Source organism: Beta vulgaris, chromosome 6 (assembly GCF_026745355.1).
Source record: "Beta vulgaris subsp. vulgaris cultivar EL10 chromosome 6, EL10.2, whole genome shotgun sequence".
In the NCBI taxonomy this organism is placed as follows: Eukaryota; Viridiplantae; Streptophyta; class Magnoliopsida; order Caryophyllales; family Amaranthaceae; genus Beta; species Beta vulgaris.
This window is the reverse complement of record NC_079207.1, coordinates 24128277-24143209: the sequence shown is the minus strand read 5'-3', so window position 1 is coordinate 24143209 and position 14933 is coordinate 24128277. Positions and strand designations below refer to the sequence as shown.

Sequence of the window (14933 nt, the reverse complement as noted above, 5' to 3'; positions counted from 1 at the left end):
ACATTTGAGTCAACTTAAATGAGTAAGTGCTAAAAGTTTAAGTCAGCTAAATAAACCTAGTTTAAGCATGTATAACATCTAATTTGCGGGCCTGGACCGATCCCTAATCATCTATAACATTCACAAATCAATGGTTTGAAATCGTTTCTTTAATTTAGCCTCCTCCAAATGCGTTTCCGATACTCCATGTACTTTCTGTATTTCTTTTTAGATGCTACACTTCTAAAAAGAAGTGTTTCAAATTAGATACATCACTTTATTTTTTGGGAAATAAGTTTCTCTATCTTTGTCCTATCACACGGATCTCCATTTTTCTTTTTCTTTATCTTTTTTTTATTTAAAAAGCATGTTAGAGTTTGTAATTTTAAAAGTGAATGATATAAAAAGAAATGGAGGAAGTAGATGGTAGAAGCATTACATTAAGGATTGTTGTTTAGAAAAAAGACGGTGAAATTAGTGATCGGAAGAGAAAACAAGCAGAATAAGAAAATGGGTGAATCAAAACCCAATTTTGAAATAGGGCAAAGAGTTCATTCAGTGGGAGATACTCGGAGAATTGGAACAGTGAAGTATGTGGGATCAGTAGAAGGCTATTCTGGGAATTGGGTTGGTGTTGATTGGGATAATGGAGATGGCAAACATGATGGCTCTTTCAATGGAGTTCGATATTTTCAAGCAACATTGCAGAAATCTGCTTCTTTTGTCCGACCCCAGAATTTGTCTTCTGGTATTACAATGTTGGAAGCTCTCATGCTTCGATATCGGGGCGAAACAACCAAAGAAGAAGAAGGTAAAATCAAAATGCCAATATTTCCCTGATGCTGTGTTCTTTATTTTTACCCCAGAATTTCTATTTTGCCCATTATTATATGACTTGATTGAATTTAATTGATTAGTATTTTGTGGAGTATTGGTTGATTTGAACTTAAATTTAACTGATGGAATGGTGTGATCTTTTATTTGTCCTTTGAAGTGATGTTTGAACTTGAATATGAGTTACATTTGTGTGTCCTTTTACATTCAAATCTTTCAAATTTTCTACCTTTAGATTGTTTCTTTCTAAATATAATGAAAATGTGAACATCATTTAAATTGAATCAACATTGAGGAACCGAGAGAGAGAATCGCAGACCCATTTGCATCAACATACAAATTGAGCCTGATGTCAATAAAAAAAACATACAAGTTGAGTAGACTTGAGTTTCATCAAATGTACTATCATGCTCTTAATCATCGAGAGTCGTTTTACTCGTTGTTTTATCTACTGATTCAGGCTGTATCTTGCCGTCCCGAATTCAGTAGTTTTTCAGTTAACTCAGCTTTCTTTCCCTGTTTGTTCCAGATGAAATGTATGTCCTTTCAGCAAGCAACAAAAAAGTGTCTATTCAGCTTGTTGGGAAAGACAAGATTCAAAATAAGCTGAGCTTCTTGGAAGAGTTATCTGGTGCCTCAATAGCTTATCACGGGGTTAGTTCTGCTGGAATTCCATCTGAAATCAGTTCAATTGTACCCAGTAAGTTGTCATCTACTTTTACTTCTGCTTTTAATGCGCCTTCTCGTTCTCTTTCTTTTTCGCAATAGCTAATCTTGAGCTTAAGTATTCAAAACAGTCTTTTTCTAATATATACTTCCTCCGTACCTAACTAAGTGTTACATTCGCCTTTAACCCAATTCACTTCTTTTATCATTAATATCTTTAATTGCACACAAGTATGAATCATAAAAAGTTGATATTTTGAAAGTATACATTGAGACAAATTTAACAAGATCCCACTTGACTATGTTTTTCTTTATATAATAGCGCGAAAATAGAGTCAAATACTTATCTAGGAACGGAGTAAGTATAAACTTGCCGGGGACCTGTTCACTCTGAAGTTTGATCCTTAAATCTACTGTTGATAAAGGAAGATATTTCTTTTGTCTGGAAGTAAACTCAACTTTAGCTTGTTGCTGAGATCTTAAAAAGATAACCTTCGGGTTTCTTTTTTTGGGTGTATTTGTCCCTCTGTTAGAGATGTTCCTGAAATGTCTTTGATATATCCCCTTCCTTGTTGGTCTGTGCTCCTCTCCCTTGTTTGCGTTTTCTCCATTTCCCTCTTTTGTTATGAACTCAAACTGGATACATCTGTGCCAGTCGGCAAGGTGTATTTCCTACTTTTGAAACATACCTAAGGGAGATGAAATGGTTATCGTCTCTCCTCAATGGTAGGATCCACATTGTTTCTTCAAACAGCATGTCTGATATCTCCGTACAATAGAGACTTTGACGTAGTTATTCTTTGTTCTTTCTATTTCTTTTTTATAATAGAGATATTTGTCTCCATAACCAAATTTTCAATTGAAAGTGGGAGGTTCAAATCTATTCTTTTGTCCCATCCATTGCCAGATTGACCAATGTCATTTTAGTTTTTGTGACCACCTCCAAATTATGGACAAACAACTACTAAATTAAGATTGATAGCCTGCAAACTCCAGGACCTGAAATTAATGAGAGATGTAGCTATTAAGGATACTATTTGGGTGTGAGAGCTAATGGTTGAGTATAAAAGGGATATAAAATTCAACGTGCGGTGGTTAGATCCTCTTCTGCCTTGCCTCCTTTGAGCCCTGCTAGTAATTCTCATATTGCCTCATATAATAAGCTTTGCTGTGAAGTATTTTAAAGGAAACGATGGACCTTCGGTTTTTCTATCCTGCAAATACAGATCATCATTTGATTTCTTATCGTAATTCTGACTAGGGGCTTTGCTTGCCATTGTAGGTCCTTTACTGTATGTGTCTTCTCAGGCCTTTTTCGATATCCTGAGAAACTAAGAAGTAGAAGATTCTTTCAAAATCTTCTGCAGTAATATAGGAGTATGTCTATTGAGTAATAACAAAAGCCACTGCTAAAGCACATATTCCACACTCTCAGAAAAAGCATTTTCTCCAAAATTTCCTACCATTTTTTCCCCACTTTAGCCAATGTGGAGGCAGTCAATAAGTCCATTCATTCCTGCCCCAGCTGGCAGCTGATTAGGCTCTCTATAACTAAGAAAAAGTTGTCTTCTATGCAAAGTCTTTCTTGAGCAGTGAACTGCTATGGTTTGCTGGTGTTTCTGAAGATCTTCGCTGTGATGTGCCTAAGCCAGTGAGCATGTTTTGTCATAACAAAGCAGCCGTTGATATCAGCAAATGCTGTACTCTATGAACACGCAAAGCAGGATTGCCATTATATTTGCATCCGGGATGGTTTTATATGCATTGGTCACGTGAATTTCTCTCTTCTGCTTTCAGACATCATGACCACATCCCTCTCAGCACATCATTTGATCAGCATTGGTTTATATCTTCCAAGTTGGGACTTTTGCATCTCATAAGTCCAAATTTGAAGAGGGGTGGGGTTGTAGAAGTATGTACATAAGATGGGTATGTATACTAGTTCGTAGACATACCTTTGCTGTTTTATACTTTGTTCATACTTCCTCCACTCCATAAAGAATGCAATACTTGAGTTTTCACGGTCTCCGGTGCACAATTTTGACCATAAATATCTTTAGTTATGTAGTAAAAAAACTTGTCGAGAAATTATATTTTGAAACTAAACATTGACATGAATTAACAAGATCTCACATGACCATGTTATTATTTATATACTGGTGGGAATTCGTGGTCAAAGTTTGTAAAGTTTGACTCAAAAAATGGAGGTGTAACATTCTTTTTGGAGCGAAGGAAGTACTTGTTTTTAGCGTTTAGCTTAGGAATATTTCTAGAATGTTTAGCAATATTTTGTTTGTTAGTATATAGATTGTAATATATGTGGTGCTATATCAATGATTATAGGGTTTTGAGAGCCTCAAATCCAATCTCCTTCATCTTAAATTTTGTGCATATTATTGCTGAGCTCTTCTTCAAAGACAGGAACTTTTATATTTTTCTTCATTCCGCTGGGACGGAATAATAGAGTGTGTTGCAAACTTGCAATGAGTATTATTTGTATAAATAAGATGAATAAGACACTTGTGTCTAAAATTCTGCGTGATTTTCTATTGCCTTGAGTACAGTTTGTCATGATTTGGATGCTTAAAGTTGGTTTTTTCTCGCTTCAAATTTATGTTAATGAAAGCTCAATCCATAATATTTAATCTAAGTTGATTTATACGACATTATGAATGCAATTTGAGGCTTGCTTTTCAACTTGATACTTGTATTATCTTACAGACCTGAAGGAGCTTGATTTAACTGGAAATCTGCTTTCAAACTGGAAGGTAAGTTTTTCACAACCTAAAGTTCTTATGAATCACTATAAATCTGTCGATGAATTGAAGTTACTGATACATCAAGTACTAGCAGTGGGTGATTGGATGGCACTTTGTAACACCTCAAGTTTGTATTGGAGTAGGATATGTGGTTTATATCGTCTTTCTTTTCAGCGATTCCCTACCTTAATGGCTATGTTGTGGAAAAATTGGAGTTACACTACTTCGCATAGTATTTAAGACCAAATGCTCCTCATTCATCATTTCCCTGAATGAAAAAGATAAAAAAGGAAAAAGGTTTCCAAGAGAAACCTTCCTGCTTAGAGCTTCAGGGTGGGATTATATCTATTGAATTTCTTACACTACACTGATAATTTTAGGATGATAACATTATGACTCTTGCAACATATAATGCCCTTTCTCTATAGTTTAAGTTGTTATGGATACTGGAAGGGCTACATAACTAAGATAATATTCAGAGAGAAGAAAGATACGAAAAGTTAGTATAATGACTTAATGAGGAACCATCTATGAAAAGGCAGTAAGAATTTATCAAAATTCCTTGGGTCTCCAATATATATATCTTTCGCTGCTCATCTTTTAAGCTCGACTGAGTCTCCATTGATTGAATGTAGTTTCCTGTTCTCTAGGATGCATTATAAACAACACACTACATCTTAGATTTGGAGTTGCTATCTGTTATGGACTGACCAGAGAAAGGATCCCACATCGACCGTATGGGAGGTTGGTGTGTGGTTTATATAGGACAATGGGCTTTCCTCCTCTTGAGCTAGCTTTTGGGAAGTGCATTCCTATTGTTCTATAATAAATGGTATCAGAGCCACCTCGGAGTGGTGGCCCACGGAGTGGTGGCCGTGACCAAAGTGGCCGTGACCAACGAGGATGTTGGTCCTTATGGGGGGATGAATGTTATGGACTGACCCACGGAAAGAATCCCACATCGACCGTATGGGAGGTTGGTGTGTGGTTTATATAGGACAATGGGCTCTCCTCCTCTCGAGCTAGCCTTTGGGAAGTGCATTCCTATTGTTCTATAAAATATGTCCTTTTATGTATTATGTACGTCCCCGACCTAATCCTATTGGGATTATTGAGGTTTTGGCGCTGTTGTTGTTCACATACTTCTCTGTCATGTTCAGTTATATATCTATAGCAAATTTCTATTTCTTCAGTAAATATCTTAGCAAAGATCAGATTTGTTTTAAGTATGTTCCTTGGGGGGATTTCTGATTTAGGCTAATGATCCAGGCAGGAGACTTAATGTTGTGAAAACATGAAGACTATCAAAAACTGTGATTGAAAGTGATATTTTTCAGCTTGATGCTTTGTGACGTGCCATAACTAATGCTGTTAGTATGTTATTATTCAGGATGTTGCTGCTGTCAGTCAAGAGCTAGCAGGCCTTTCAGCTATAAATTTGTCTAACAATATGCTGTCGCTGGATGTGACTGGCCTACCAATCCTAAGAAACATCCGGGTTTTGGTACTGAATTATACTGGTATTAAATGGACACAGGTGTGCACTTTTTCTTAGACTGTGGATCATAATCTAGAACCTTTCATTTATTACTAGTCTGATAAGTGAGTGGTGCCCATATTTTGACTTATTAACTGTAGTTTCAATTCCCTTCTCCAGTTTTGCATCTGGCACATGAAGCTGACTAATAATTTTACTTCCACAGATTGACTTGCTGAAAGACTTGTTACCGTCCTTAGAAGAATTACATCTGAGGGGGAATACAATTAGTGAAATTACGGTATGCACTTTATGCTTCTGTATTTTTCTCTATTTTATTTGCTTTTATATGTCAACTAGTGTTGATGTACGTGTGCCCTAGAAGGCTAGAAACGAATTCTTCCCATCTAGCCCTAAGGATCTCTTATGAGGATATAAAGTACTCTATCTTGTCTAATGCTCTCGTCACCTATTGGAATGAGTATAGAAGTTTCTTCTTCAAAGTTAAAAACTTTTTCCCAGAAGGACTTGGAAACCAAAAGTTGACTGTACAAAGGGATAAGGAACATGGACATCTTAACAATGATAGTGTTAGTGGAATGGTAGGATTTTCATGGTTGGTAGTGTGGGAGCAAGTGGTGTATTTAGCTCCTTTCTGGGCTCACATTCATGCAGTGGCCTTCCCTAACATTGCCTTTCTGTTGAATTCTGTGATTGGATTCCTTTTTCTTCTGGTTCCCATTTCTGCACCACGTCAATTGCTGTTGAGTAATTTTTTTTGTTTATCAGAAAAGTTGAAACTTTGAGCGGAGAGAGTAGGAAGGAAAGATTAGTATATTACGGAAATAAACACATGAGTCATGTTTGCTTGTCGAATCATACTGTCTTCCTTTGTTTCTAACTATGCATCAGATTCAGATGCCTTGTTCTTGGAAGTTCTGTTTTTACAGCATTGAATTGAGCAAGCTTTCAGTGATTGGGTAAGTTGATGGATTTTGGGTTTGATGATGAAGAACGGTTGATGTGTGGATTTTGGGTTTCATGATGATGAATGGTTGATGTGTGGATTGTGGAGATGATGGGATTGTGAGAGGGATGCTTGAGGGGCTATGATACTCACAAGCCACAAGGTACATGGGTTGTGCAACAAGAGTTCGTAATTTTATGGGAAAAGCATTTAGCTCGTGCCAGTACGTTCATGAAAACGAGCAAAAATGGGCAGCAAGCTTAGCTAGGCCATGGGCCTTAAGATGATTTTTTGAATAATATTGGATTCTTTGTTAAAATGTTGTTGTTGGACCAAAGGTCCTCTCAAGTGATTTTATATGTGGGACTCCTATGTTGAAGTACCTGCTGTTGAGTCTTGAAGTGAAGGTATTATTTGACTTCTTCATCGGGAGTTTAGAAGGACAGATGTAGTCATGTAGGTGTCTACATTATCAGATAAATTCATGTTGGTGGATTCCTTTTTTGTTGTTCCATTAAGCTGCTTTATGAATAGGACTTTTTTGTTTTCGCGAAAGATGAGATACCTTTGAGTTGCATCTCTCTTTGTTGATATAGTGGATTTTTTTTGCATTGCACAAGTTTTCTTCTTGTATCTTTCACTTTGGATCAGAAGTGTTTACCTTTGAAGAAAAGGGTCATGTATTAAGGCCCTGTTCTTTTGGACTTATTTTCAGACTTTAGCTCTGTTAATTTCATTTCAGTTTCTCTTTACAATTTAGTTTCTCTCTGCAATTTAGTTTCTCTCAGTTCAGTTAAGTTAATTTCAGTTCAGCTGATTTCATTAATTTCAGTTAATTTCAGTTCAGTTCAGTTTCTCTCAGTCCAAACTGCTTTGGGAATGAGCAGGGAACTAAAGTGGAGCCTATTTACCCTCCTTCCCCACCCAAACGAAACTCAAAAGATATGAAACCCTATTATAGTGCTATATAATCTGGCATTGGACATATTTGGGATAGAAAGTGGAGCCTTTTGCCTAAAAAAGAAAGAAAGCAAGTGGAGGCTCTTTCTAGTCATCATGTGGTGCACTAGCACAATTCACAGTACTTCTGCCAGTATTGATCTCACTTGAATATGCATTGTTCAATCTTTAATGGCTTGACTGCTTCAACCTTGGGGCACACTTTTTTTTAATTATTTCTTTGTTTTCTTTAAGCTATGTGGGTAATTTTTTTGAAGTTTATCTCCGTATAAATTTACATTTTTCTATGTTCTTTGCAGCTAACTTCAGAATCTGCTAAAGGGTTTGGTTCTTTGCACATTCTGAATTTAGAAGAAAATTGTATATCTGAGTGGGGTGAGGTTTTGAAGCTATCAGAGCTACCTAGGTAAATATGTGCTCCATGAAATCATTGGTGGACAACATTTTTATTTAAATTTCTACTTATGCTCTTTGCTTGTTGGAAAATGGTGGGGGAAGAGAAGAAATAGATGGGTTTTATGTAGTTTTGGTAAGCTTGCTTCATATCTGCAATATGTCCAGGAGAATCAGGACTGAAGTGAATGCATTTTGTTTCCAGCTTGGAGCAGCTTCATTTAAGCAAGAACAGTATAAGCAGAGTATTTTACCCATTTAAGGACTCTATGGACACATCCATCAGCAATGAAGCCTTTCAAAATTTGCGTTGCCTTTTTTTAGGTGATGCATATAATATTATATATGCCTAATCCTATTTCTCATAAATTGGCCTATACAATGTTGTTTTAGTATTGTTCTGATTTTTTTTTTCTTGCAGGTGCTAACAGCATTGCGGATCTGGAGTCTATTGATTCACTAAATTTTTTCCCTAGACTATCCGTATGTTCAAGTGCCTTTCTCCATTTGTTATATGCGTATGGTGATCAACTTATGGTGCTGAAGTATGGTGATACATGCTATTGATGGTTAATGATGTGAATAATCTTATCGTCTTTGTAGAATGTCTATTATTGTGACTGAATTCTGAATCTTTAATTATTTACGGTCGGTCAACTATATCCATTGTCATAACCAATCGTGGATCACTAGAATACTTTATTTGTGTGGGGGTAAGGATCACAAGAATACTGGGTGAAAGGTAATTGATTATTGTTAGGAAGAGATATAGGGTACTGAGATTCTTGCTCATGTCGTCCATTTGGAGATTTCCCATATGTTTATTTTGCCTGAATTCTCTAATGGAAGATCCCTACCCTAACTATGGCTATCTTTGTAAACAAAGGAGCTAAATAATGCAGAGTGGGGAAAATGAAATAGTAAAGGAAAAGTGAGAAACACTAGAGTAAGCATGAGAAACAGATGATAAGTAGGGGAGAAAAAGAAGACCATACACTAAGATATAAAGATCAATTTCAAAATCTAAGGAATGCTGAAAGTCTTTGGAATCTTATCAGATTTGCTTTTGATTGTTGGACATTAAACAGTGAAGGTAAAATTTGAAATTTATAAGGAATTTTTATGTACCTGAAAGCATCACTGTTTTTAGGACTCAAGAGTAACCGTATTCTTCTGTTTGCATTCTTTCCTTTAAAGTACATTGTTCTGTTCCTGTCAATTCTAACGAGGTCTTTGTTTTCATCTGAATTAATGCAGGATGTTAGGCTCTCTGAGAATCCCGTAGCTGATCCTGGACAAGGTGGAATACCAAGGTTTGGTTTGATTGCACGTCTAGCAAAAGTTGAAGTACTAAATGGAAGTGAGGTAAGTTTCACATTTTTCAAATCTACGAGATATTTTATTTCAAGCCTGATTTCAAATTATAATCATGGCAGGTGAGTCGTCGCGAAAGAAAGGAGTCTGAGATCCGGTAAATGTTTCCTAATTACTTTCACTATGTGGTGTGCGTACTATCACTGTTGCTCGTATCAAGACGTGTTTTCATTGATATGGTTTCTTATCTACTTGGCTTTCTCCTCTATTTGCATATGGATCTTTGCAGGCTAATCAATTGATTTAAATATTTCTGTTACATTGATTGACCAAAATGACATAGAGTAATGCTTCATCTGGGGTGTAACTAATACTTTGAAGAATATCAAAGTTTGATCATCATTATGTTCAGCTATGTTGGAAAGATATAATGCTTGGAACATTGGTAATGTGCACATAAATCAAGGAAGAGGAGAGAGAGTGGAACATGACCCATGTGCTGAAATGATAAAATAAAGCTTTCTTTGTATAAGAATTTGCCAAGAAGAGAAATGTTGCAAGTATTATGAAACAACCCAAAAAGGAGTATGTTGCAAGTATCAAGAAAAGGAGGAAATATACTCTAGTTGAAAGAAAATGTATGGTTTGGTAAATTATCAATCTGTAACCTTGAGTATTGAAAATGTTATTATCAATTAGCTTAAAGTTTGAAGTGACAAAGATGTTTAATGGGGTCAGTAGAAACTTGTTCTTCCCTGGTCTTTAAGTAGGTTAGGTTGTTTTATCTTCCACTCTCAATGTAACAGTTATTGTAAGTAAAGACGCCAATGGATGCAGATTTCAGGTAGACCAGTATTGGGATATATTTAGGAATATTATCAGAGGAGCAGGTTTTGAGCAAAATAGATTTGCGAAGGAAATTGTATCAATTGGTGTCAAGGAGTAAAGACAAGTGTGCATCGGGTCCAGCAGGTGATTGCAAGTTTCTTTCTTGACTATAGAAGGATGAATTTGGATATGAAGTAAAAGAGTGCTTTGCGGATATTATGATCCATATAATAATGAAAACTCCCAACTGAGGATGTCCTCAAGAAAATCTCCGTTGCAAGTCGTTGTAGTTCGTGTCTTAAGGAGGAAATCTGTTATGTTATTTTTCCTTGACACTTATCATTAGCCTTGTTGTGGATGGACTGAGTCCAATCTTATGTTGAAAATGAGGGATGAATGAAAGGTTGGCTTGCTGAAAAGATGGTTCTGTTGGTAATATGGGTGATGCACTTGGAAAGAAAGATGAGGAATTTTGAGGGTATAGCCTCCCCTCGTCAAGGTTTCAAGCTCCTTTTATTGAGGCTTTTGTATAGGCGGAGTCAAGTAGCATCTGTCCTGGAAATTTATGTATATTTTTCACTTCTCTTGTTTTGTATATGGTTGACAGCCTCTTCGTGTTTTTCTTATTTGATTTCCTTACCACGTGTCTAAGAAGCAAAAAGAAAAGGATCCAAACAACCCCTCCGACCCATCTGGTTCAGGTGCTTTAGTCTCTCCCTTGCTTTAAAGAAAACTTGCATCTTTTTCATAGTGAATACGTAGCATAGCACATGTTTTTGCTCAAAAGCAAATATTATTTTTCTAGCTGTCAGTCCAAGAGCTCATCGCAAAGTAATGCAGCATTTTCCCAAAAAGATGATGTAGGATCTTATCTTAATTCTGAGGGGAGACTCCTCTGTTATTAATGAACTAGCAGCTTACTGAAAGCCAGAAATATTAGTGTGATCTTCTGGCTTTGATACAGGCATGAGAGAATGTCAAGTTACAAAGACCCATCTTGATCCACCAGGCCTTACGTTCTTTAAGCCCATAACATAACATGCATGTGAAGGGATCTGTAGATGGTTTCAAAAGTACCGAGTAAAAGTACCTAACAATTTCCTTACGACATCTTCTGATCGGGGGAGCTGTAAGTTGAACAAACCTCTAATATGTTCAGCCAAGCTGGGAGTTCTATGCAAAGATTTTTAGGTTTCTTGGAAAAATCCCTTTAGCCAAGCTGTTCGCGTATATTCATGATCATGATGGGAGGCTGACAAGTTAGAGCTCTCTCTTTCTTTAAGGAAATTCATTGGGTCATTGAATGTTATATGTCAAAAGATTGTAGTTTGTAAAGCAGAGGTATGTTGAAGAATGATGTACAAGATTAATGGCTACTGGGCTCAGAAGGGAGGCCGATGAAAGAGCCTCAAGTCAACTCATGTGTCCCCTTTAGGTTGCGCCTCTTGGCTCTTAGCATATTAAATAGTTATGCCCCAACTAGGGAACAAAATGTGCTGGCTTTTGTGGGGTGCTTTGGGCTGTCTGTTGTAATAAATTAATTTGAGGTTGCACTATCAGCTGTAGAGTATTTGCCGCAGCTTGAAACTGGAACTTGTTTTCTAGAGTTAGATGAATTGAACTATCATTCTCATGAGGCACTGTGGACGAATTGCATTTGAGTTTTGATGCTCTATGAAGCTATGGAAGAATATTGAAATTTTTATTATGTGATTTTTTCAGTCTTGTGGATGAAAATGATTACTGCCTTACTGGAAAGCTTAGATCAACAAAATATGGATTTTGAAAGCAAATGTCATGCTTCCAGATAGTATAATTTCAAACAAAATCGCAAAGTTTTAAGAGTAGATTTTAGCTGACAAAATTTTTCTGCACATTTAATGACCTTCACTGCTGATGTATGAGAGTAATAATCATTTTTGCAGGTATGTTCGTTTAGTTATGTCAAAGCTGCATGACAATCAAGAGGAGATTAAGCGTTGCCATCCCCGGTAAGTTTTATTTTTGTAAAGTGGATGCCTGAATTTGAAGCTTCTGATAGTATATATTTTAGCTGCTCCAATTTGTTACAACAAATATTTGAAACTGATAAGTCCGAGGATAGTACAAGCACTGGGTCCTAATTAACATATTTATTGATTATAATACATCCAATATGTTTATTAATGCATAGGTCATGTTGTATTACAGGGATACCTCCTAATGAACATGTTTATTAATCATATTTGTATCTTATGATTGGTATCTTATTAGAAATTTAATAGAATAGTGGAATGGTTCATAAACCACTTTTCATCATAATCTCTCCATTCGCATTTGTTCTTACTACTTTGACTTTTTCCTCCCCTGAAAAGATTCTAAATAGGAAGAACAAACATGAACGGAGGGACATGAGATTAGTGTCTTGTAATACACATTATCAAGAGTTGTAAGTGTCATTCCATATATTCTACCACATCCTCAAATAGTAGGTATTAATTCATGTGACGATGAATGTTTGTTTTAAACACTTAATTCATTATTTTAGTTTTTTTGGGTACACCACTAAACCAAGTTTTATTGATCCATCATCTTTTCCATGGTACAAGCATGTCTTTGGTGTGGTGGGGCTGAATCCAACTTAACCCAAGTATAAGGTAAGTACCTTAGAGAGAGCCCAAGACAAAGTAGGAGGTGATTAACAGATTTAGATGAGCAATTGTTAAATCATGGTCAGCTATTTAATGATATAAACGGAGGTCCTTGCAGTCCTCCCCCCCCCCCCCCCCTCCCTCTGCTGCTACTAATGGACTTTTTTCGTAAGTAACAGCAGCAGTGGCATGTAAGCTTGGATAAGGAATCTTTTCGGTTTTTGATATAATGAGTTGGCTTCCATAATCTGCTAAATTATGCCTTCCAAGATTTGGAGGTTCACTACTTTCTTCACTCCTTTCATCTAAGAAAGTTCCACTTGTCTACTGTTTCTGAGAGGTACTTTAATCTAGTATTTCATTTTGTATCCTTCCTCTCCGCTTCTTTCAGCCACGTCGACCCTTCAAATATGATAACAAATAGAATAAAGCGTGCACTGAAAGTTTTCACGCTTGTTAGGCTGTCATATCGAGAATTATCGAGAATTGACCTTAAATATGCATGTATTGCATTCTTTTTGGGAATGGTGGAAGTATATGTTTACTTAGGCAGACCTGTTCCTATTGTAGTATAGACTATACATTGGATCTAGTTCACTCTTTATTTTTTTTGATGATTGTTGATTGACTTGTGGTTTTTATTGATGATCCTGGTCTCTATTTTACCATCTCTGCTTAAAGAAATGATATATGCAGAACACAGCAAGTTTTGTGAAAGATGCTACTTTTTTTAGAGTATAGCTCGAAACTGATAGTTCTAGATCTTTGATCATGGCTAATCATTTATATGTCATATCACAGCTTTAATGAGCTCAAGAGTCTGCATGGTTTAGAAGATGAGAGGCCATCTAATGGAGCGACGGGCCCTCAAAAATTGAGCTCTGGGCTTCTTAGTATGTATTTGAAAGTTTATGATCTGTTATTTTGGAGTACCCAAACATTTTGATCTATTACTTGTCACTGATATACATTTTACTTGGCAGCCATCACACTGAAGTGTGTCGGGGCATCAATGGGGGAGAAGCCACCATTGACTAAGAAGTTGCCTTCTACAACAACTGTAATCTATTTCACCTACATTGTCTTTTGATGGACATGCGCCCGCCCCCCCCCCCCCCGGCCCGCCCCTACAGCTAATATTCAATGGGAGTTGAATACAGGATCCATTTGGATTATCGTTGCTTTAGATAGAGTATATCTTGAAGGCTCTTTGCCTTGTTTCATTTTATGGGTAGATCTGCTGGCTGACATAACTTGTTATTCTTGTGGCTCTTGCAAGGTTGGCAAGCTGAAGATTCTTTGTGAGACATTCTTCAAACTGAAGTCCATCAAACTAAAACTGTTTCTACAAGATGAGGTGCTAAAATGACCTTCATGCTCAATAAGCTTTCACCTTACTAGTTTTGTGCATTTCTTAACAATGTTTTTTGTTAAATTTAATAATTAAAGTTGATCTATTTGACATAATTCCGACAGTAAGTGACGCTTTGGTTCGTTCTATATATTTTTGTTGACCAATGTAATCTGCTGCAGTTTGAAGATAACCTGTCTAAGAAAATTTAATGAAGTAGCTTAGCTATCCCAAGTAGCAATGCAATTTTAGTGGTCAAATCATTTTACAAGTCCCCTTTCTACTAACGCAGCAGATAGCTGCATATGTTTTATCCACCATCTTGTGTTTGTTCAGAATTGCCAGACTGTTCGTCTCTGAAAATTTGCACTTGCTGAACACATACTTTTTCCCTTGCAGGGTTCTCCATTACCATTACTTCTTGACAATGAAATGGAATCTTTGCTGGATGTTGGAGTTGGAAATGAATCAACAATTCTTGTTGATGAAGCGACATAGCATTTGTAACTAAATTTGACCAGAAACCGCGGTGCAGAAGTTGTTTCATACAGGTAAGAATGTAAACTTGTGATTTTTTTTGCTCTTAGCTTATTGTTCACAAGGGTGCGTTCCCTTCACCTTAAAAAAATTAAGGTTCTCTTGTCAAAAAAAAAAAAAGAAGAAGCTTAAGAGTAGATCCTGTCTAATAAAGAATGATCAGGTCTAATAAGGTCTGCAATAAGAAGGTGAAAATTGGGCTGATCAAGTCAAATTAGGTTTAGTAAGCTCGGTTTAG

General features: G+C 36.5%; 1 protein-coding gene across 2 annotated transcripts in view; it reads left to right on the top strand.

Moving 5' to 3' along the window:
- Positions 1-405: 405 nt before the first annotated feature.
- Positions 406-14933, top strand: part of LOC104896303 (tubulin-folding cofactor E) — a 15277-nt gene continuing 749 nt past the window's right edge. Inside the window, exons 1-15 of one of the 2 annotated variants that reach the window (XM_010683034.4) lie at positions 406-790; positions 1343-1513; positions 4201-4247; positions 5629-5775; positions 5942-6016; positions 7942-8048; positions 8241-8359; positions 8457-8518; positions 9293-9400; positions 9472-9506; positions 12103-12168; positions 13609-13700; positions 13791-13867; positions 14087-14164; positions 14558-14709. In XM_010683034.4, coding sequence (XP_010681336.2) covers positions 490-790; positions 1343-1513; positions 4201-4247; positions 5629-5775; positions 5942-6016; positions 7942-8048; positions 8241-8359; positions 8457-8518; positions 9293-9400; positions 9472-9506; positions 12103-12168; positions 13609-13700; positions 13791-13867; positions 14087-14164; positions 14558-14656 — 1584 coding nt within the window. In that variant the 5' untranslated portion in view covers positions 406-489 and the 3' untranslated portion in view covers positions 14657-14709. The remainder of the gene's footprint in view (positions 791-1342; positions 1514-4200; positions 4248-5628; positions 5776-5941; positions 6017-7941; positions 8049-8240; positions 8360-8456; positions 8519-9292; positions 9401-9471; positions 9507-12102; positions 12169-13608; positions 13701-13790; positions 13868-14086; positions 14165-14557; positions 14710-14933) is intronic. The other variant, XM_010683033.4, reaches the window with a different exon arrangement.